This window comes from Diadema setosum, chromosome 20 (genome assembly GCF_964275005.1).
Source record: "Diadema setosum chromosome 20, eeDiaSeto1, whole genome shotgun sequence".
Lineage (NCBI taxonomy): Eukaryota > Metazoa > Echinodermata > Echinoidea > Diadematoida > Diadematidae > Diadema > Diadema setosum.
The window spans coordinates 31,417,141-31,441,581 of NC_092704.1; the positions used below are offsets into that span (position 1 = coordinate 31,417,141).

Consider the following 24,441-nt stretch of genomic DNA (forward strand, 5'->3'; position numbering starts at 1 on the left):
TCTATCAAATTTACCTCTGATTTGATTTTCGTATATGGGGATATGCAAATTTTTTGAGCAAAGCAACTCATCAATTATGCATCATCTAGGTTTGATTAATGGGAGAGATGTAAGTTTGTAAATCGAGGCAAAGAACGTATACTAGCCGTGATAGTATCTCGTGCAATCATTGCAGAGGTTGCTTTAATACCGACATTGAAGTGTCAACTGACGTTCTCCGCAGTGACCTCACAAATATTTTCATGTAGGGGAAAAATCTTTAAGCGAGGTCGCCTTTGTTGCACACAGGTATATTATTGCAGACTGTCTTCATATCTGTTCATTTTTGGGGAGCTTTGTGCCTGATAACTGTTTCCATGGCAACATCTCATTGTTATACCCCCGCCAAACGAAGTTTGAAGGGGGTATATAGGAATCAGCGGACGGTCGGTCGGGCGGTTGGGCGGTCGGGCAGTCGGTCGGGCGGTAGGTCGGGCGGTCGGTCCGTTGCAAATCTTGCGTCGCGAACTACTTCCTCAGTTTTCAACCGATTCCCATAAAACTTGGCACAGATGTGTGCCTTGGGTTGTAGATGTGCAAGACGTATTTTTTGACAGTACCCAAAAGTACGTTGCCATGGTAACGGCATATTATGGGCAAAAATGGGTACAAATCTTGCGTCGCGAACTACTTCCTCAGTTTTCAACCGATTCCCATAAAACTTGGCACAGATGTGTGCCTTGGGTTGTAGATGTGCAAGACGTATTTTTTGACAGTACCCAAAAGTACGTTGCCATGGTAACGGCATATTATGGGCAAAAATGGGTACAAATCTTGCGTCGCGAACTCCTCCCACAGTTTTTGATCAATTTTTATGAAATTAGGTACAGATGTTCATCTGAATATGTTAATGTGCAAGACACATATTTCCGCAGTGACAAAAAGTGCGTTGCCATGGTAACGGCATGTTATTGGTAAAATATAGGGCAAAATGCTTCATGGCAAAACTGCTTCATCAATGTTCTTCCAATTCTCATGGAATTCATATTGAATGTTTGTCTTAGGATATAGGTCAGCATGACACATTTCTTGACAGTGACAAAAAGTATGTTGCCATGGTAACAGCTCACATATTATGAGCCAAAATGATGGAAAATTTTGTGTTGCAAACTACTTCCTCAGTTTTTGCCCAATTTCCATGAAACTTGGTACAGATGTGTGCCTTTGGTTGTAGATGTGCAAGACGCATTTTTCGACAGTACCCGAAAGTACGTTGCCATGGTAACGGCATATTAATGGCAGAAGATCAAGGAAAGATCTTGCGGATTTAACTACTTCCTCAGTTTTTTGACCAAAGCTTATCAAATGTTGTTTTGACCAAAGCTTATGAAATGTTGTTTGGCGGGGGTATAACCAGTCGCTGTAGCGACATTTCTAGTTATTTCTGATGAGAAAGTGATCTTCCTTCTTCTAATGGGCTTTTGTCTTCTGTTCCTTTGCATCGTATTTTGTATTTGTATCCTGGCCAGGGGTGATATACTTGGCATGAGATGTAAAAACGATATTTGTTTTACCCTTTGTTGCTGTATGGGATGTAACATTTCATAGTGAACAAAATGTAATAACAAGAGAATTAGTGGCAGGCTATGAATGCCTGTGGCTTATGATTCATGTAATTTCTGTGACATGTTTGTGGGCAGCTTTGAGATACTCATTTAAAATGGATTGTGTTTTGTCTTTCATTATGTTTGGTAATGGACATAATCTTGTTTGAAACAATGGAAACTCAACTCCGCAAAGTGTTGTTCAGACAATGCTGAAGTCTCCAAGTTGTTCTGCTTCTGTCAGTATTAACAGTGAGCCCCAGAAGTCTTTCTATCTTTGAAATTGTGGTTGTGACATAAAAGTCATCTTTAGTTAATATACATGTGTTTATTAAAGAAATGTCAAAATCAAGATCAAGCGTGCAAAGCTTAAAGTGATTTGTTTATATCTGATTGATAATCATTTACTTTGTATTTGATCCTCTAAGATTTTGCAGCTATATCTTTGTTTTATTTTTTCACTGCCAAAAAAAAATAAAAAAATAAAATAAGTTAGCGAAGAATAGTCATGGGGTAGTTAAATAACATTTTGTTATTTAAGAAAGAGCAGAAAATTGAACAGCTATTACTGAGATGGTTTAGATTACAATCTGATATTTCATAATTAGTACAAATTTGGGACAAAGAAGAAGCCATATGGTGTGATGAAAAATTAAGATAGACAAAGTTATGCCTTTTATTGGCTCTGGACTAAAAAAGAATATGAGAGTAGATATCTTTGATTAGTGCTTCTGATAGTGTAGAAGCATTTCTCCCAATACCCCAGACAAATTTGTGTGAATTTTTGAGCGTGTGCCATGGTTTGTTATGTCTGTTTTTTCCACAGAAGGCTTTTAAAAAATGTGTATGTTGGAGACGAATATTTAAATGCTTGTGAACGAGGTTTGGATGAGGCACAGAATCCCGAAATAATCGGCGGAAACGTGAGCAATTGGGCACCGAGTCGGAATTATCCCAGTTGGTAAAGCCACAGGATGCCAATTACAGCCAAATGTGGTTTGACAAATTGGCGCTCGGTAATGTGCGTCCCCGTGGGTTCATCGTCCTCCGTGGCTACTGCAGTCGCCCTCGCACATGGGACTGCACGCACAATGTTGCATCAATTTGTGTTTCCATGCGAGGGGGAAAACGCTGCTCGGGTATAAAGTCGTGCGTAAAAACACAAAGTCATATTTCAGCTCAGCGGAGCGTGGCATAGGGTTAGTTTCTGTTCTATCGATGGCAATATGTGGGGTTCTGTTGCCCTTTATCTTGTATGGAATGGCAGTTTATGCAACAAAAGGGCAACCGTGAATTGCAACCCGATCTCTCTGCAGTACTTTCCATGAGGGCTCTCCTAGCCTGGCCAGTAAAGCATCACAATTCTGCAAAACCTTTGTGGAGCAGGAGCTCCAAGTTGTCATGTGGATTGTTGTCCCACCAGGGAAAATGATGCATAGGTGTCCCTAATGAAAGTCAACACGAGCAACTTTGAAATCTGATTGTAAACTTGAGAAATTCTGCAGGAATCACATAATATTCTCTGATTTTTGAAATAGTGATATTGTACCTTGTATACAGTTTAAACAGATTTCTACTATTATTATTATTATCATCTTTTTTTTTTTTACTTGCATATCTTTACTTGTTTTGTGGCTATGTAGAATTTCAGTGATACAATTTTTTTTTGTGTCTCTGACTTAACTGTACAGTGAGACTTCATGCCATGTTTAAGTTGATTGATAATGAAATTAAAATAGAATAAATAGAATGTGAATAGTATCATCAAAATTTGACAAAAGATAAGAACATTGTAAGGGTATATTGCTCTAAAGTCATCACAGGTCTGTGACACTCTAATTGATGAGAATCAACAGTGATGATTTTAGTAATTGAGTGAGAACCATATGAAGAGGTGATGTGACAGCAATTGATGATGGTGACGATGATGATGGTGATGGTGATGGTGATGGTGATGGTGATGGTGATGGTGGTGGTGATGGTGGTGGTGATGGTGGTGGTGTGGTGATGGTGGTGTGGTGGTGGTGGTGGTGATGGTGGTGGTGTGGTGGTGGTGGTGTGGTGGTGTGGTGGTGGTGGTGGTGATGGTGGTGGTGGTGGTGGTGTGGTGATGGTGGTGGTGGTGGTGGTGTGGTGGTGGTGGTGATGGTGATGGTGATGGTGATGGTGGTGGTGATGGTGGTGGTGTGGTGATGGTGGTGGTGAGGTGATGGTGATGGTGATGATGGTGATGGTGGTGATGGTGATGAATGTGATAAGGATGATGATGATGATGGTGGTGGTGAGGTGGTGGTGATGGTGATGGTGATGGTGATGGTGGTGGTGGTGATGGTGATGGTGGTGATGGTGATGAATGTGATAAGGATGATGATGATGATGGTGGTGAATGTGATAAGGATGATGATGATGATGGTGATGATGGTGATGAATGTGATAATGATGATGGTGATGATGGAGATGATGATGATGGTGATGGTGATGATGATGATGATGATGATGATGATGATGCTAAACAGCATTGTGTAGCACCATTTCTCTGTAGAACATTCAAAGGTACCTGGCTTTCACAATGTTTCACACATCATTCACAATGTTGATGGAAAAATAGATCTTTCATTCCGATTTGAAGGTATTGAGGTTATTGCAATTACAAAGTAGGTTTGGTAAAGAGATCCAAAGTGTGGCGCAATTCTGCTCATTTGTGTTGGTCAATGACTAATCTAATAGGTTTTTGTTTGTTTGTTTGTTTGTTTTTTGTTTATTTTACTCAAAAAGTGTTGTTAAAACCTACTCCTGGATAGACTATTGTGAGTAATTGTTGAAGTTGATTTTTGAAGTTGAATATAGCAAACAGTCAATTTATTTCTTTAAATGTTCTCTTGATTGCAAAGTCCCCTATTGATGTCTTAATTTTTATATCTGTAGGAGCAAATGAAAAAAGAAATAAGGGTTTTTTTATGTTTCTTTGTTTGAGTGACCTCATGACCAGAAGCTGTCAAGTTTGATGACCCAGACTTTTCTAATTGACTTCTACATCAATTCATTTTGCTTTTTGTACTTTTATTGTTAGAGTAACACTTTTGACATTTGTTTTGTTGTGTTTTTGATTTTTGAAAGGTCTAGGGATGCCAGCATTATGATTTAATTTTTTTTCCCCCTGTATCGTCTGGGTCATAAAATTTTGCTTAAATTAACTCCATATGTTCATTCATTTCCGGCATATTGTTGGATTAGGGTGCCAGTAATGGCAGGGTGCCCTGGGAACACTTATGGGAACAAAGTGGAGTTTTGGCATTTTTTAACTCTCTTTCAGAGCAGTTGATTAGCTTGATTGTAGCAACATATGCTCAACAATTAAGACAAACAAAACAAAAAACAATTTCTATCCTGCTAAACTGCTCTTTGGGTCCTGGGAAGCTTTTGACTGCAGAATTGAATATGTGGTACATCTCATACAGCAGACAGATTGGGTGGAACTGGTCATACCAGTACTGTACAGTCCATTCGAAGAGTTTCTGTCCAGTTCAGGAATCAGTTTTGAAAGCAGTAGCAGTTATTTGTGTGTGTGTGTGTGTGTGTGTGTGTGTGTGTGTGTGTGTGTGTGTGTGTGTGTGTGTGTGTGTGACTATTCTGCAACAGGAACAAATGGTCTGTTTTATGTGAATCTATACTCAAAATCATATGTCATGAGAACTCTTTTTTTTTTACAGTAAGACAGAAAGTTAAATTTCATGTAAGCTCTTTTTGGATATCATACCTACTTCCACAAAAATACAAATATTTCCCTTTGGTCTACTGTCTGAATGAATTGCACAGAGATAGAGAAGATACTTTATGCAGGTAAACTTGTCCTTGATCTACACTGTAGGAATCATTGAAGTGAGAAAAGGGTGAGGATGGGGTAACAGGGGAGGTAGAAGAACTGTTCATTACGAGGGGCCTGATGAGAGTGTCAGGATGTGTGAGTGGCTTTCATAGGATTCAGTAAAAGGTGTCAATTGATTGACCTCTCTGTCACACACCCCTTTATTCTATCCACATCATTCCTTTCACTTCCCTTGAAACCCCATATGAAGAGATTGAATGAAAAAAAAAACCCAGCTTAACACCATTTTTAAAGTTTTTATTTCTTTTAATTTAGGTCGTCATCAAGCAGAGAAAAATTAAATCTCTTATTAAATGATACTGCATCTATGTGTGTGCATGTGTGTCTGTGTGTGTGTCTGTCTGTGTGTGTGTCTGTCTGTAGCAAGATGAACTAAGAGCCGAGATGATTTGTACCAAACCTCCATCTTTCTTTTTTTTTCAAGCAGGATAGCTAAAAGCTAAAAGCAGAAATGTTTACATGTATTCAAATTTCATGAATTTTTGCAAGAACCAAGATTGGCAAAGTTACAACATGCGAAAGTTCTGGTCCACACTGTATGCATTGAATACCAGTGGCAACTGGTGAAACTTTCTGCTGCAAACAGGGCCATTGGCTGCAGTTTGTGAAAATTTCAGGCCACAAAAATTATCTTGCTTCGCAGTATGCATTGAAATAGTCTACCTTAGAATGTTAAAGTCATCAGCAACAAAAATTCTGCCATACCAGTCAATCTACCACCTATTCACCTCGTCATACTGTGGATGGGGTGGGGTGGGGTGGGGTGGGGTGGGATGGGGTAGGGGAGGAAAGGGGAAGAAGTGCCTGTGCTCTCCTATCATCTGGAGGGAAAAGGATTCTTGAAGTATTAAAGGCATTATTCACCATTTGCAGATGAAACAAAAATCCAGATTTAGTGCTACAAAATAGTTCTAAAATGTGAGTTGGGCATAGAAACAACCATTGTAAACATTTTAATCAGGATAATCAATGTTAAGTATTGTTAAATGTGCAAATGAGAACAATACTTATAATAAAATTGTTTCTAGACTAAACCATCTACAGTTATAATCTAGTAAGAAACACAGTGATATCTCCTTGTATTTTAGGTTTCATTGCAAAATTTTTATATGATAGGATGTTTTGTGATAAAACTGACCTATTATATACACATATGCATCAAATGTAAAAACTCAGAATTTTCAAAATTGCTGCTCCCAAAGGTAAACAGTACCCCCCAACCCCCGCCCCCCCCCCCCCAAAAAAAAAAAAAAATAGACCTGGTTATTTGTCAATCATCAGGTTCACTTGAAAATCATTTCCTGCATGAACATTCAAGAATTCATGGTATCCTCATTTTGATTCCGCCCACCCTCCCTCCCCCTGCCTGAATAACCATGAGCTGCCAATATCTGTTAAAATCATTGTACTCCATTGGTTTTTTTTTTCTCATTGGAAAATATGGAAACATTGAATAATGATAATGCAGTGTTAGAGCTTTTTATCTCACCTGCAGTAAAGAAATCACGTAATGGTTGTAGTGGAGAAAAATCACAAGCATTTGCATGAATGTACAATTGGATCCACTATAAACATGAATGAATGGATGGATGGATGGATGGATGAATGAATGAATGAATGAATGAATGAATGAATGAATGAATGAATGAATGGATGGATGAATGATTGAATTTATTAATTAATTAATTGATATTGATGCAAAAAAAGAGGAGCACATAATTATAAACATCAAATGCATAATGAATGTACATGAAACAATTTCAGCATGATAAAGAATATAAATTTATTTTTGGAGTACAATTAGCAAATGAGAAACTAATTATACCACAAATGCTTATCATGGTTACTTCCCTAATGAACCAGTAGTCAATAAAATCCATCATGGTTATGACATCACAATAGCCTGGCCAACTAGTTGCATTCATTGCATGTGGTTGATACAGTGGAAAAAAAAAAAGTGGAAGTCATGTGACATACAATATATTGTGATTTTTCTGTGGTGAGCATTTCGAGCTCATCTGGAAAAAATTGTGTGGCAAATTGCATGCAAGATGAGTTAAAAATGCACTTTGATCTGTGATTTTTCTCAGAATGTTTGGGATGGCATTTAGCACAGCCTGCTAGAGCGACTTTCACCCAAAAGTCATGACTTTTTTGTTTAACTGGTGGTGTGAATGGCCCTCTGGTGGTACTTGTTTCAAAGAATAGAAGTGTGGTAAAACATTTAAATGTGGTCAATTCCATTTGGCGGTTTATGCAAACAAACTTTCTCTTTCTCATGCTCGCTTTCCCCTCAATTCTGCATGTATCTTTCTTTTTTTTTTCATCCGTGTCTGACACCCATGCACAATTGTGTGTCTTGATCCTTGCTATTCTAGTTATCAGAGGCAGCTTGATCTGTCAGTGTGAAAATGTGAGACCGCATGGCAGACCGCAAAAACCTGACAAGGATAAGGATGTAGAGCCACATTTCACCCATAAGAACAAACAGGGATGATTTGTGGCCCAGGAACACGCATAGAAATAATCAGATTGAAAAGACCCTATGACCATTTGATATCATTCAGGGCATGAGACATTTTATTCACTACCTGTGCCATATTGCTGTTCTGCTCACAAGTACAGCCAAACCTTAGTGGCCACCTGCCGTATACGGTCAATATAAACAATTCACTGCAAGAGGAAAGGCATGTTAATAGTGTGCCAATAGGGTACACCAAAACTTCTATGGGCATCTTATTTTTTTGCGAATCTTGGCTCCTCACAAAATTCACAATTCTTTCATGCACATGAACATTTCTGGTTTTACAATATATATATATATATATATATATATATATATATATATATATATCATCCAGTGAATCTTTTCTCTATTATCCCATATTTTTTTGTGTTGTTTTTTTTTTCTTCAGAGAAATATGTTTATAGATAGGTATCTCTTCTTTGTGTTTCAATATATATTTCTGTTTTGGCTCCACTCAAGGCAATGATGATTTTTAAGCAGTGGTACTTCTGTCTGTTTTGTATTTCAGGCAAATTCCTTCTCAGAGGTTGCGGCAGTCTGCAGTCATACTGAAGAGGTAAGCATTTCTGGTAACTAGCAGTATATTAGTAAGTCATTTTTGTTTTTCTGTAGCAAGATAATTTTGTCCTGAATGAAATGTTTGCGTGAATGACATGTTACAATGATCCTTCGAAATTTCAAATATGAGGATGATAAAAACTGCAGAAAAGATTTTGTGCTTGTTACTAAAAATCATTGAGCTTGTGTCCTGTGAATACATAGCTGTCTTGTTTATGAGTTATGTTGTTTTTAATGAATTAAAACTTTAATTAGTATTCTGTATCTTGGATATGAGTGCATTGCAGAGGAAATTTGATACAGGGTTGTCTTCTTTGTCAGATTTCTAAAGAATTACCTGGGCTTCATGGTGATCAAATTTCCGCAGGATTTTGATTTGTGCTTTTCGTTGAGGAATATGATTCTCCTGCAATGCTTTACAATCTTCTTAATAAAATAAACAGAGGGATAATATATGTTTATTCACTACCATCAGCACATTATTCCTGTTTATTTTGTAATTATTTTGATGAAGTGCAAGAGATTTTACGTGACAGTTAGGCCTAATCGTCTCAGCTTTTTTTTAGCAATCTGTAATTGATTAATTGATTGATAATGTTCTCGAATCTCGTGTGATTTCACTCCAAAGAAATTGTACGATTGAATTTTCTGACTTTGGGATGAATCTTGATGAATCTGTATCTACCAGCTGCGTAGACTTGAATCCGGTTTTCATATTTACATTTACACCATATTCATGTTCGTATTTAATCCACTTTCACAAGATAAACTCATTCCAAGAGAAACATTGTAAGTTCTGTCTTATCCGTTTTTCATTTCAGGAAAATCTGTTTAGCTGCTTGGAGAGATACGAGAGTAAGTTGGAAATCTGTCATTTGTCTAAATTTGAGAGGAATCTGTCTTGTCTATTTTGTGAACTATTCATGTGTGATGTGAAGATCGTCAAGGAAGGAATGGTGAGATATGAGACTGAGAGGCATTTCTCTCCACCGCTGCAGTCTATCAGTCTCCGTAAAAATGTGTCCCGTCTCTCGTCAATACTTGTAATCCGTAAATTCCAGCGCCCCGGCCAGAGTATCGGGAGGTGGTGTGATCCACGCCCAAATGAACACCCCTCACCTCTTTTCCCCAGCTACCCCATTCAAACCCCCCCCCCCCCATCCTTCCAATAATGACATACAGGAAGAGAGAGAGAGAGAAAGAGAGATGCAGAGAGAGAGAGAGAGAGAGAGAGAGAGAGGAGATAGGTTTAAAGGGATGGATAGTTTTAGTTGAGATGGAACTTTAGGTTTGTAACTTTTTGTGAGATAACGAGAAAGATCTTATGAAGTATGAAAGACCATACAAATCTAAGAGGAACTCAAATATCTATTTGGTGAAAATTAGTTTTGAAATGGCTGAGATATCCAAAAATGAAGAAGTCCTAATAAAATGTGGGACCCACCTTTTATTGGGACCACATTGTTTTACTTTGTTTTTTGATATCTCAGCCATTTCAAAACCGATTTTCATCAAAGAAACTTTGAATTCTTCTTAGAATTGCATGCTCTTCAATCTAATCTAATCAAGTCAAATATGAATCCCCCATTTCAACCAAAACTTAATCCCTTTAACAAAGATATAGGGCCTAATGGCAGTGTTTTGGAAGCGACTGCAGTAGATTTCATGCAAACGTCTCACAGCACAGGATAGGGATGCATGCGAGCCCTGCTCTCTCAAGTTATGAGAAAGAGAGAGGGAAAGTGTGAGAGAGAGAGATAAAGAAAGATGGGAAGAGAGAGGGAGTGAGCTGAGAAAAAGTAGAATGAGCGGGAGAGACAGGCAAGCGGGAGGGAAAAGAATAACACAACAGTCGCACGGGGTGTAAATACATTTAGCTCACCGGCTTGAAAAACAATCCCCGTCTTTGATTAGGTGTGAGCCGAATCCCATTGATTGATCTCGCCTCGATATCTCCCTAAAGCCATGAGGACTTTTAACCAAACTAGGGATGAAAGCTGGAGGTGGATTGGGGGTGGGGGTGGGGAGGGGAGAGGGAGGAGGAGGGGGGAGGGAGATGGGGATAGCAGGGCAGGTGATGAGGGAGAGGAGAGGGGCGGGAGAAAAATTATGCAGAGCTAGAGAGGAATTTCGAGAACAAAGATGAACTCTGGATCTAGAAAGCAGAAAACTATCATAGGAAGTGAGAAGAGAAGAAAATGAGATCATGCTCCAGAAAATAAGAAAACATGACGACAAAAACAAAAAGGAAGATAATTTTGATGAAGTCTTCATTGTATTTTTATTTCACTCTATCAATGTGTGTATCTGCCCATCTATCTCTTGTCTATCTTTGTCAAGCCATGTTTATCTGTTTGTCCACCCACAATGAAGTGAACAAAATGTGTGCATGAAGGTGCATATGCACATGTGTAAAAGCATGTATGTATGATTGTGCAAAGGGTGTAATGAATGTCTGTACGTATTCATGTGTGCATATATGAGACAGAGAAAAATAGTTTGTGTGTGTGTGTGTCTATGTATTCTTTCTTATCTCTGTCTACCTAATATGTAATTCCATTTATTCTCCCATTTCTGTATCTCTCTGTCACTCAATATGTCTATTTTTTTATTCATCTGTATTTTACCGAGTGATCATATTGGTATAGCTGTACGTGTATTGAAATGCTAATGACATTGTTATATTTAGACCCTAAAATATCATTCAGACAGTTTAGTCACAATGAATGTTATCAAAGCGGAAATCTGATTGTAACCTTTTTTTTGACAGACTGTATGTTTCTCAACTTTTCCTCCAAATCCTCTAAACTCTGAATTCCTTCAACTAATCTCAGGGAGAGAGACCTGCTGTAATCAGGCGGTTGACGGTTCTCGGTGCCGGCGAACGTGCGAGGACGTCTTCGACTCCACTGTGCCTGTCAGGAACCTGGTCCTGGACGTGGAGGTGCACTGCCCGGACCAACGGATCCAGCGGTGTGTGAGAAACTATACCAACATCATGGTCACTCAGCACAACCCAAGAGACAGTAAGTGGGACTATTGACAGTATTTTTTTTTTCTTTTACATTGTTTTCCCTCCTTTCCTTCTCATACAATGTTCTAGACAGTATTGGCTCAGTTTTGTCAATGTGCTTTCATGAAGGTATTTGGTCTTAGGAAATTGGTTGTTATAAGTCAAGCACATGGTGTAGAGAAAGTTGCATCCTTATGTACCTATTTCATTAATTGTAATTCAACCCACCACCAATTATGTAATGGATTTAGTGGAATTTGTTTAAGAAACAAAATCTGTTGGAGATGAATATTATGTAAAAATCTTTGTACAGCTTCTCAGTTATGGATAGGCAGTCAAATTGGAAATTGGTGGACCTACAAATCTCATCAACTTGTGCTTACTATTCTTTTGCATAGCACTTTGTCATGGAATGGCTTGGTCTATAACTGGTAGTCATAATCATATTTACCATGGAATTTTCAAGAAGTTTAAAACCGTTTGTGTTGAAACTGTCAGGAGCAAAGGGGAGTGTACAGAACAGAAGTTGGAAATAAAACACCAAATTTTCTTTGCAGGTCTACACTGCTGTCAGCGATCCACGGGCCTGAGGTGTCGGGAGGTGTGCCACAGGACGCTGACAAACCTGACCTCCGAGGGAGCTATAATAGAAGCCCTCATCCAAGGCTGCAACGAGCCGTCGCCTAACGATGCCATGTGGCAGTGCTTCCTCCTCCAATCAGGTGTGACAAACAGTAGCTTTTAACAGAGAGACTCGAGGTATAATCTATGATATTATGCAACAATCCTTAACTGAAAACGTACATAATGTGAAATGCAAGTGATTACAACATAATTTCTATCCCTCTTTTACGACTTGTTCTTGTCTGAAGTAGAAACATAGTTAGATATGTGTATTAAAGTGAAAGGATTAATATAAAGGGCCCATCATGAAGTAGTCAAACTGTGACCAGTCATGAATGTTCTCAGTGCAACAATGATTTTCATCTCCATGATAGGTTTCTGTTTGAAGAAGAGCAGATGCAAATCAATATTCTCTCTTTTTTGTTTGTTTGGTATTTTCACATATAACTCTTTTATGATGGATATTTATCAAATGCTTCACCCTGAAAATCATCATATAAAAACCAAATCTGCATTGTGCATAGTAGAATGGCTACTGTTCTGTGTCTGTTCAATTCTAAGAAGAAAATGTAATGCAAAAGTGGAGATGTTTCATGTTCATAATTTACTTTACTTTTACTTTTCAGGAATGATGGTGTAGGTGAGAGCCTGTTCATACTTGTACACCTCGCATCATTTCCACATCGTCATATTTCTAACTTTTGTCATCCCTCTTCCAGCTCTGATTGAGAGACCAAGTCACCCTGTGGTCGGTCCCAGCTACCCCGGAGCTCTAGACGGAGCCAACCTCCAGTGCTGCCTCAGAGCCATGAGTGCCACCTGTCGAGACATCTGTGTCAAGGTACAAAAAGAGTAGATAAGCTAATGCTATAAAGTCTGTTAATCCTACAATAGTGAATTTATTAGCATTGATGATTTGCTATGATTGCAGGCTGTACTATTTCAATTTTTTTTACAGATCTAATGTAACTATTTGTGCAAGTTGACATTTGCTTGTGCTTAATCTCTTAAATGAATCACTCAAGAACATAATGAACAGACTTTAATCTAGCTCTCTCTTGTTCTTGTTCTTTCTTTATTCACTATTTCTCTATCTCCCTTCTCTGTCTGCCATCTCTCCAAACATATACATATCTTTCTCTCTCTTTCTATATGCACTGACAGAAAATGGAATGAGATGGTGTTCATACCTACTCTTATGAAAAATTGTGAAATACTAATAGACTTGGCTTAGATTTTTCTTTATTGTCTACCCTAAATATTTTGAACACATTTTTCACAATTTGTAATCTTGTCCTTAATCTACCTTTGTTTTGTTTTGTTTTTGTCCAGCTGTTCACAACTTCATGGGCCAACAAGGATTCATGGAATGAATTTGATAAACATTGCCAGTATCAACCAGTAGAAGAGGCTCTTCTCACCTGTCTGGCAGATGGTAGGTTCCAAAACTTTCCTTACTTTTGTGTATTCCATTGTCTATTTCAAGGGAATCCAGGATGGTTTGCATTAGTGTTTGGACTATTCTATTTCCAGAAAGGGGTGCACATATCATGACCACTGTGTCATTGCACCAGTGATTTGGGGTAAAATTCTGCTCTGTAGAAGTAGGAGTGGGTGCCAAAATTTCAGTCTTCATATGAGATGGAATATGGTGAGGCTGTGAAAGTGAAACAGTAGCAAAAACACTGATAGGGCCAAGTTTGCCAAATCAAAATAGAAACCAGACAAGCAAACAATCAAAGGGGGAGGAAAGAAAGTATAAAAGTAAGCTTGTGCTCTAATAGCTGCAGTGACCAGGAGATTTTTTTTTTTCATTTATCCTCTTGATCGGTAGATGGCTATGATGTGTGCTTTTGTTATCAGCCATGCGGTACATGCAAAACTCTAGGCAATTTGATGTAGTGAAGCCCCCAAACTGAGAGCAAATGATTTGTCAATGGCTATGGGTTCATTGCAAATAAGACAGATCAAATTTCATCTCTAATACCAGTTAAAAGAATATAGAAGCAGTCACAATTAATTGCCCAAAGCAAGCAGTGTGCAGTTATGGCATATTGTGGTTAGGCTCATGATGCTACATACACATATGTGTGCATTTTTTTTTCTTCACATAGAGATTGTTAGATATTCCCATGCATTTGCTTTACATTAGATCTGCAGCTTATGAGATATAGTGCGAGGTCCTGTTTTTAGAATGTGACTGTGAAATGTGTACTGGAAATTCCGCCAGATTCTCTCATACTTGACCTACTTGCCTTTTTTATTCGCTGTCCAATGGAGGTACGTAGATTAAAATGTGTTAACCCAAGGTCAGTCTTGATACACCTCATATGTCCTTCTCCATTCTCCAATCACTACAGTTGAAGAGCCTTGCCGGCCTGGATGCAGCGGCCTCAATTACTGCGCCCACTTCAATAACAGGTGAGGTCTGCTGTGTCCATTTGGAGAACAGGGATACTCGATATCATTTCATGGGAGTATTTGGTGCAAGTATGCTCTTATTTTGTGGAGTAACTCTTTCTAGTGAGGATTGTTATGAGGATTGTGGTAGGCCTACTACATGTATGTGGAATACCTCTGTTGGGTAAGGCTCATGATAAGATGAATGAAACATGAAATAGATTTGGGATGCTTGGTATGATAGTTGTGGTAGCAATCAAAATTTTCTTTCTCTCAATGTTTTTTGTTTGAATATTTGTGAAAACCAACCTTGTTTCCCTTGTTTGCTGTTTTGAATCTCAGACCTACTGACCTCTTTCGGAGCTGCTCGGCCCGCTCCGACCAGGGCGCGGCCAACGACATGTTAATGTGGAGTGAGGGCGTCATCCGCATGCCGTTCATGGACATTCCAGTGCTGGACATTGCGGAGTGTGAGTCCGACATGTGGAAGACCATCGCGTGCACGCTGCAGGTTAGGCCCTGTCACCGCAAGACACACACCAACATGATATGCAAGTAAGTGTGCTGCAACGTTCCTGTGGAGTCATTTCGTAAATGAGTTTGTAGATATCTTAAACAGGTACCGTATCATCTTGTCTATTTCAGCAATTCTGTTAATATGATCATAAGCACTCATTTAGTATATGAAGAAAAAGGAGTATTCTAGTTTAATGTTCATCAAGTATCATAACTAATATGTTGGATTGTTTTTGTTTTTTTCTAAAATGACCAGCCATCATATAGGAAATCAAAGTGCTTAGATCGGAAAAAAAAAAGTTATCGTGATCTTCAAAGGAGGTAATACAACTGTTCTTACATTTTCAAAGCTCATTTCTTGCTTTGCCCTCTTTCATTTTCTCCATTCAATTTCCACATACATCAGAAAAAATAAAAACAAAGCAAAAAACTTCAAGAAAATACATTTGTTGTTTGGGTGAGTGTGAAAAAAAGTGTTGTTTATCATTGACACATACTGTGTACGTAGAACATTTTGTGGTGACACAATGGGGTATCAGTCCTGAAAGGAATATAGGGAATGACAGAGGATAGATTAGTGGAGAGTTGAAAAAACAACAACAATCCTTTAATGGACTACTAGCTAATGCTGTACTCTGGAAATCTCTCTGCTCACATGTGGACGCCATGGTAAGTGCTATGAATGATATTCAACATCAGCATAATGCGACATTATAGTTTAACACTATAGGTGCCTTATGTTCTCATTTGTAACCGTTGTAATGCCAGTTTTCTCAATTATCCCATCTAGATCGGACTGTATCCACATCCTTAGTAAGTGTATTGACCAGTCACGCCTGGCGAAGGGCGTCGACCCTGTGGGCCTCTGCAACATCCTATCCCCCTATGATGAGAACAGCCCCTGTGTCTCGCTGGACCCCTTCCTGGACCCCGGCAAGCACCACGCCTCGGGGCTGGACATCACCACGCCCTGCGGGGCTGACCCCTGCAGCAATGACACGGCTGTAGCCAACGGGATGTGTAAGGTGGACCGTGAGATGTGTGGCCGCGGGGAGCTGTGTCAACGTCACAGGTGTAGCAGTGGTAAGTTTCTCTTTTAGAGAAAGGACCTCCCCCTCCCCCCCCCCCCCCAACCACCACCTTTGACTTTTGAGGAACAAAATGGGTAACATATGGACCCAATTTGTGGAGGAAGTCTGAATGAGAATTTAGGGCACATGTGACATTGAAATCCATTCAGATGGCCACCAGCTGTAAGAATATCACTTGCTTTCATTTGTGTGTGTAATATACTCAAGAACAAGGACGAAACACAGGCCCTGTATTTTGCTGAGTCTTATGCTATGAATTGATCTTTCTAAGAAATTGCTGAGAAATCTTTGTAAGAATTGAAGGCATTATGTCAAAGCTATGAAGTTCATTGAAATCCTGTAGATTTTGCTATCAACTGAAGATATAAAGTTACTCCTCATTTGATGAAAAAAATATAATTATGTGGAGTTATGACTGCATTTCATGCAGAAACTGTTAGAGTATGGAAGGAGGACAGATCACCCAGATATCAGTGGAAGAACTATTGTTGTTGTTGTTTTTTATAACCATGCCAGTCCTTCTGAGTACCTTGTACCATGGAATTCGTTTGAAATGATGCCAATACAGGCTGAAATTCATCCTCTCATCTTTCCTTCCCCTCCTAAATGCACTGCAGGCTGTCGTCTTGGGGAGGCCTCCTCCTTCCTCGTACCCACGGGGAGCTACGTCCAACTGCCCATCTCAGGCGATCGTCTGGACTGCTACCAGGCCTGTGTGTGTGGCTCCGGTGGACAGCTGGAACACTGCGAGCCCCTGCAGTGTGAACGCAACGAGATGTGCCTCATCAGTGGCCAGAGGAAAGGTGAGGGAACTTTTTCCTCCAGTGTGAATGCAAAGGCTTGTACTATATTCACAATAGCAGCTGGATTCAAAACCATGGTTTAAATTTAGTCCAAGGACTAAAACAAGTGCGAAATATAGGTGTACCCTTGACATTTTGGTATCAGTGTGGGTTCATAATTGGATGTCTGTAGGCATATGTGGTCTTTGGCCAAAGCGTATGCTTTATCAATGGCTAGGAATAAAGGAGAAGAAACCATTGTAGTATGCATGCAAAGGTGGCTACAGGTTTGTTATTGTTTTTTTTTTTTTGTGATTTTGAAGATAAATGAAGGCATATATTACTTTGAGCAATGTTTAAATAAATTTTTAGAAAATATAACAGGCAAGAATGATTATCTGACACAAACTATAGATGATAAATGCCTTATAATTATTCATTTTAGGAGAAGGCTGTAAAGGTTTCTTAGGTTCAACTTTTGATCGCAACAGTGGAATTTGTTGATATGTCAGTATATTTTCCTTGCAATTGTATCATTTCTATGACTTTGGATGAATTTCTTGTAGAACTTTACTTCCAAATCAAGGTCTGTTTATATCTTTTCTTTCATACAGAGCATGGTAGTCACTTTCATATTGACTGCAACCTGTGTGTCTGTTTCGGCGGGACGGAGATCTGCTCTAAGCGCCAGTGTTTGACTTCTGAGATGACCCTCGACGAACGGCGACGGTACACGGGTCTGCCCTGCGACTGCACTGACCAATACGTGCCGGTGTGTGCGGCCAACGGCAAGACTTACCCAAGTGCCTGCATAGCAAAGTGAGTGGGAATAGAACTTTTTCTCTTTGTTTTTCACTTTTGGATACACAGATACCAAATCATGCCAGTGGAATAGGATCAAAATACATAGCAGCTGTGCTGGACAAAAATTCCATAAATTTTATCACAAAATTGGCAGATCTTTTCTGTGATGCATTTCAAGTCATGTGACTGCAAATTCTCATCATTTTTCACTGAAATATGCACAATGTATGTATTATACACTTGTCTTATCCGGTATGTAGAAAATGATATTTCCTGATTGTGTTGGTGCCTTGGATATATCGTATGGGTGTTCGTCATACTAAGCAATAATTTATGGCTCACCGCTATGAAATTCAAAGGAGCAGATATCATATCAAAACAGATGACCATGTACTTATATCATACATATGATATGGTAATGAATACTTTGCTTTTCCTATTGGAAACGTCGTTTTGAGATTAAATGGTTTTCCGTATGCATAGATCCTTGCACAAAGTAATGACTCAAGTGAGAATAACTGAATTGTTTATTCAGTGACATTGTCACATGTCTTTATTCAAGGTGTGATGTTGTTTCAATGTTTGATGCAGCTTTCTCTAGCTTTTAATCATATCAGTAGGTGTTTTAACACATGACCAGTGTTTGAGATGTGTATTTTTTTTTTCTTCAAAATCTCTGTTTACCAGGTGTGTTGGGAACTTCAACGATGACCAACTTGAGATCGGGACGTGCGCCATCAGGTCGCCATGCCAACAGAACCCTTGTAGACTCGGATACAGGTAATATGATGATGACGATGGAATGACTTATAATTGCAGCTCTGTTGCTGCTAAGAGGGTCAAAATATCATTACTGTATCCAAAGATTAAGTAATGCTCCATTGTGAATCACACAGATAATATTAAAGTGCCAAGCACTTTACCTCCTAGTGGGTCATAATACTTTCCACTTGATTCTCGCTCACACATTTGTCAAATTTTCATACTTTAGTTACCTCAAGTCAATGACCTTACGTTTATGAGATATGCAATATACTATTTGATCAAGATTGATTCGTAGGAACGCTTAGCTCCAAAGGGCATTGTTCTTGCATGCATGTTTCATAATGTTATCATAGTCATGTTTATTCTCTGTCTGAGGTCCTACATGTACATGAAGTCAGAAACTGTTTGATCAACGTGTCACTGTGAGAAGCACTTTGATCGCTTATCAGGACAGACTCTGTTGTGAAGATGTGCATAAATTTGATTTAGTGTGTTAACTGGATTATTGATTGTGTTTTCTGCTCAGTACAAGATGCGCTATTAGAGGACAAGTTCATGCAAATATGTATTTGGATTGAGTGAATGCAGCAATATTGGTAGAACACATCAGTTAAAGTTTGAGGAAAATCTGTTGAAAAGTTATTATTTTGGTGCAGCAATCGCTGGAAGAGAAGACTAGGCCTACAACAGTTTGTGACAGCGTATCACCGTTGGACAACAATGTGAATAAAGTATAAAGAGAACTCCACAAAATGTCATTTTTTATGACAAATACACATTCCCTCAACTTGTTACCGACATACTTTAAGGGTAATGGTAGTTGTTCGCCCTGCTTCTGAATGAAGTAAATCTAGTCCTCTTTTGTTTTGCTAGAAATATGAAAATATGTTGAACTTTGTTCATGTTTTCTTTATATTGTTGTCCTGCAGTGACGTCACAAACTTTTGTAGTCTTCTCATTGTATGTATCGTCTGATTTTCCTCAAACTCTCACTGACATGTCCTACTAATAATGCTGCATTCACTCAATCCACACGTATATTTGAATGAACTTGTCCTTAAATGTCTGTTGAAAAGGGTTCATATTGATAAGAAAAAAACCTGTTCAGATTGAGTATTTGCTAAATAGAATTTTTACAACCCTGTTTGCTTTTCCTCTGATCTTCAGATGTGTGCCAAGAAGAAGAGTCTGCCTCAGTGTGAACTTTGCAGAATGTCCACAGTATGACTGCAGTAAGTGTATAGTCTTTGATTCAGTGCAATACTACTGTTTTATGAAGTGATTATTGAGAAATGTCAAATTTATTGACTAAGACTGTTTAGTAATATTAAATCAAGCTGTGTGAACAACAATAGTCCTCACATGACTGTGAAAACTGGTTATCCCATGAAATGTACCAGACAGTAACTGAAATGCAGTTATCAAAAAAAAAAAAAAAAAGGAAAATGATTTTTGATTAGTTAGTGCAAGAAGAATATTAACTTATCCATGTCACAGGCATTCGCTCTGAATTAATTTGGCAAACCAGTGTTACTCTAGTATTTCAGTCATTGTTGCATGATCAAATGTGAATTTTCTCTTCAAAGAGTGCATATACATGTTCGAGCATAATTGTTTCAAGTAATGTCATTTTTTGTTTTGTTCAGTACAAAAATTGTGTGATTGCCTTGTGCACTCTTTTTGTACTATCATGAAAGATTCTTGCCTACATCTTATAAAATAAATTGATTTTTTTTTTTGTTGGTCATCATAATTGCAACTGCCTAAAAATACTCACTGATTGGAGGCTGATGCCATCTTGTTTCCATAATAGAGAAAATTATCTTTTTCTTACCTTGCACAGCTGTTTATCAAACCATGGTGTTTCACGTCACATCATCTTAGAATCTGTCATTGTTAAAGGGTGTGTACAGTTCTGGTCAGGGTGGGGATTTAGCTTTTAACGTTTTGCGAGATATTCAGAAACCACTCTATGAGATGTCAAAGAGCATGCAATTCTAAGGGTTATCAAAAGTTTATTTGATGAAAATCGGTTTTGAAATGTCTGAGATATCCAAAAACAATGTGAAACAAAGAGATCCTAATAAAGGTGGGGCATGTTGCCTTTTATCATTATCACTTTTGGGGATATCTCAGCCATCTGAAAACCAATTTCATCAAATTTTTCATCAAAATTTCATCAAAAACGTTGAAACCTTCTTAAATTCACATGCTCTTTCATATTTGATAAGAGGTTTCTCATTATCTGACTTAGGAATGTTCAAAACATGGATCCCCACCTCAACCACTACTGTACAGTCCCTTTAATACATGCATATAAAGAAGGAAAGAAGAAGATTAAGCTTAAAAGAAAAGGAAGACCAGACTTATGTCTCACTTATCATACTTTGTATTTCAGTCATTACTGGGCACAATTGTGAATCTGTACCCTATGCACCCGTGTGTGACACCGACCACCATACACATGTAAACCTGTGCACGCTGCACAACAATGGAGCAGAACTGGCCTACAGAGGGCGCTGCCAGGTAAGGAAAAAAAAAAAAATCACGACTTCTAGGTGAATTTGTTCCAGACAATATCACGCTTGATTGTTCTTATCTTTTGTTCTCCAGTGTCAATACAAAAGATAATTTGCCAAGTTTGAAAGAAAGGCCGGCTTACAGGAAATAGATTACTCGATTTGAAGCTGTGAAACATAATTATATAACTCATTAGTTGTAGCTATATTCATAATTATATCATTTGGATATTGTTATCATTATAATCATTATTAGTGTTGTTGCTATTTTTGTTATCATATTCATTACTATTGTTGTTGTTATTATCATTGTTATTGTTATTGTCATTATCATTATTGTTATCAATGCTATTGTTATTGGTACTTTACTACATTATCAACATAATTGTTTATATGTGACTGTGTGTGCATGTGCTACCTGTAGACGGAATGCCATTTGACAGTCAGACGGACGGTGTGTGGCCACAACGGTGAGACCTACAGCAGTGAGTGTGAGGCGTGGAGTGACCGGACCACCGTGGACTACTACGGGCCTTGTCGGGCTGTGGGCATTCTCTCAGGTATGGCCAACAGAGGGCATCCTATAGGGAGTGGCTGCAATACTGGTATAACATGCTGGCTGAGGAATATCTGTGCTGCCCATGCCTTGTTGATCAAGCTGTAGTGGGCTTCACATTCAGCAAACTGGGAATGTCACACTCTTTCATAGATACGTGCTGATGGAAGTGCTGGTTGTGTACAAACTTTGGTTGTGATGTAATCATACATGTCCTGTTACATAATCAAAGCAGATCAATTTCTGGTCTTAAATTTCTTTATATGTTGTCGTGTCATATTCAGAAATTGAAAGAGTTTTGTACTTTTTTGTCAGTTTTCTCCACACAATCAATTTTTTCAATTTTATGTACAGTATTCTCTTTCATTTAGTCTATGTATCCAAGAGAAACAGGTCATGTAGATAAGAAAGTCTCTGATGGAAGAATTCACTATTGTTAAGAAACTGATCTTGCTCTACATTTCTTGCTATGATGTTTTAGTTGCATGAATTTGACAAAAACCTCAAACTGCTAGTATTGCCATATGTATTTTGATTCTATGGAGTCTATTACATGATAAATATAGTGATACTACTACAATGTTGCGTATCGTTTTGCACAGTTGGTGATGAAGACATAGCGATGCAGTGTGCTACAGTGGAATGTCCAGAGCTGACCTCACCCGAAAGTTGCATAGCAGTGACACCCCCTGGTGCCTGCTGTCCTGTATGTGGTAAGTGAGGTCTCCAACTGAGGCTTTAATTGTCACTTTTAGAGAAAGGACACACCATGGCCCTGATGGTTGCCATGGTAGCCATTGATTTTTGTTTGTTTGTTTGTTTGTTTGTTTGCAATCCATTTCTGGAATTACCTCTTTGGCATATATGTTGGACTATACCAGGGGCCATAGATGAGCATTCACATCAAGCATATGTAGATGATAATACAGATTATGAAAATATCACAACAATGATATATGTGTATATGGCATTATCACCAATTTGTACGGTTCTCTCAAAACAATCAAATCAGTTGGATAGTCGAAGGATGATCCAGTGGAAGTTGATGGGAAGGAGACCAAAATTATAATCATTCAGTGCACAAGGGCCGAGGCCTCACAGGAGAAAGGGAGGGGGAAAAAGACTACCAGTAAATTCAAACCTTAGAGGACGAGTCCTGAGTATACTCGGGCAAGTGTCTGTGGGAAATGCATGTTATAGCAAAAGCAGGTTCAGGTTTCTGTGCATTTTCTAATCCAAAATATGCATTGACAATGACAGATGAGCTCAACTAAACATTTTTCCGCTGCTTTGTGACAAGCATCTAAAGTTTGTCATGCTGACAGCCAGAGGGTGGTTGAGGGAAACCTCGTGATAGACAGGTCAGATGTTACAAAACCCTCTTATAGCAAGATAAATTTGCAGTGCCAGTGCTTTATATTTCCTTGTTTTTGTACCCTAGTATAGTGAGAAATCTGATATAACAAGATAATTGTCATGGTCTTTAGGTCCTTGCTATAACGAGGCTCCCCTGTAGTTAACAAAGTATCGACCTCACATTGCATCTTGTGTTTGTTTTTGTTTTTGTTTTAGCTGGGCAGCTTCGGGTTCTGTTCAGTGAGCAGGAGGTAGACCGCGTTGTCACGGCAGCAGGAAGCAGGGGCGTGTCCCTGGATGCGGTCCTCCAAGGACTGCGGGACTTGGTTTCCGTGGTGAGTGTCGGCGAGCACGTCTGTTGTGAAATGATTACATCACCTCATTATCTCATTCTGTGCTACACATATAACGTACCACATGAAACACAAGTGCAGTTCACACATCAAGGAAATATAATTGTATAGAAATACTCTTTAAAATATCATAATATTTAAGCAAAGGAAAACTAATTAATGATGATCCATTATTTTTACAAGTTTGATGATATGTAAAGTAATTACCTGGTACACTTATGAAATATTACAGTGATTGGCCCAGAAAAGTTCACAGTGGTGACTTAACATTTTCTCTTTTATTTCTCACATCACAGGCTGAGTGCGACTTGTTTGGCTATCTCAGCATAGAGGGCGACATTGTGGTTTTGGTCAAGCCCATCGTTACGGACCCAACAGTTATCCAGGTATGTATTGTGTGTGTGGATGATTGTGATACACATGCATATACTTGCATAACAGCCAGAGACACATTTATACAATGTTATCAAGGCAGTGTCAGTACATAATGTATGTATATCTTCCATATTGCAGAATCTAGAATTTTGTGTTATTTCAAATGCTAGATAGTATACTGTAAAAGTGGATATTTTCACGCGACTAATTTTTCGCGCTTGGCCGGGTAAGAAGAGTTTCGCATGTTTTTAATTCTGCGGAATCAAGACGTCAACTACTGGAATGTATGGCACGCAAAAATATTCGCGTGCTTTTATTTTCGCGCTAGCTTCTGTTTGCGTGAAATGCGCGAATATTTCAACACCCTTGTAAAAAAATACCATGGTTTGACAATGAGGCATAACCATGGTTTTACATTGGATCCATCCATGGTTTAACCATAGTGCAATATGGTTTGATTATGGTCAAACCATGGTGCACTAATGTTTAACCATAGTTTAACAATAGTTAAACAATAGTGCACTATGGTTAAACCATGGTATCTACGGTTAAACCATAGGTTTAGCATGGGTTAACCATGGTAACCATGGTTTAAAGGTGGTAAATTGGAATGCACTTACCATGACATTACTGTGGTATTACCATGGTCACTACTGTGGTTCTACAGTACCAAAACCATGGTTAAGAAAAAGTAAAACCATGGTTACGGAAGTGTGAAACCATGGTTAGGAAA

General features: G+C 38.6%; 1 protein-coding gene across 1 annotated transcript in view; it reads left to right on the forward strand.

The window, feature by feature from the left end:
- The window catches only part of LOC140243348 (reversion-inducing cysteine-rich protein with Kazal motifs-like), a 140,942-nt gene that overhangs the window by 105,074 nt on the left and 11,427 nt on the right, over window positions 1-24,441 (forward strand). Inside the window, exons 6-23 of the mRNA XM_072323023.1 lie at window positions 8,505-8,552; window positions 9,376-9,409; window positions 11,389-11,580; window positions 12,125-12,289; window positions 12,911-13,032; window positions 13,524-13,626; window positions 14,552-14,612; window positions 14,934-15,146; window positions 15,898-16,190; window positions 16,816-17,001; window positions 17,595-17,799; window positions 18,472-18,564; window positions 19,717-19,781; window positions 20,948-21,075; window positions 21,493-21,628; window positions 22,227-22,337; window positions 23,197-23,315; window positions 23,630-23,719. Of these exons, the coding sequence (XP_072179124.1) occupies window positions 8,505-8,552; window positions 9,376-9,409; window positions 11,389-11,580; window positions 12,125-12,289; window positions 12,911-13,032; window positions 13,524-13,626; window positions 14,552-14,612; window positions 14,934-15,146; window positions 15,898-16,190; window positions 16,816-17,001; window positions 17,595-17,799; window positions 18,472-18,564; window positions 19,717-19,781; window positions 20,948-21,075; window positions 21,493-21,628; window positions 22,227-22,337; window positions 23,197-23,315; window positions 23,630-23,719 (2,364 nt within the window). The remainder of the gene's footprint in view (window positions 1-8,504; window positions 8,553-9,375; window positions 9,410-11,388; window positions 11,581-12,124; window positions 12,290-12,910; window positions 13,033-13,523; window positions 13,627-14,551; window positions 14,613-14,933; window positions 15,147-15,897; window positions 16,191-16,815; window positions 17,002-17,594; window positions 17,800-18,471; window positions 18,565-19,716; window positions 19,782-20,947; window positions 21,076-21,492; window positions 21,629-22,226; window positions 22,338-23,196; window positions 23,316-23,629; window positions 23,720-24,441) is intronic.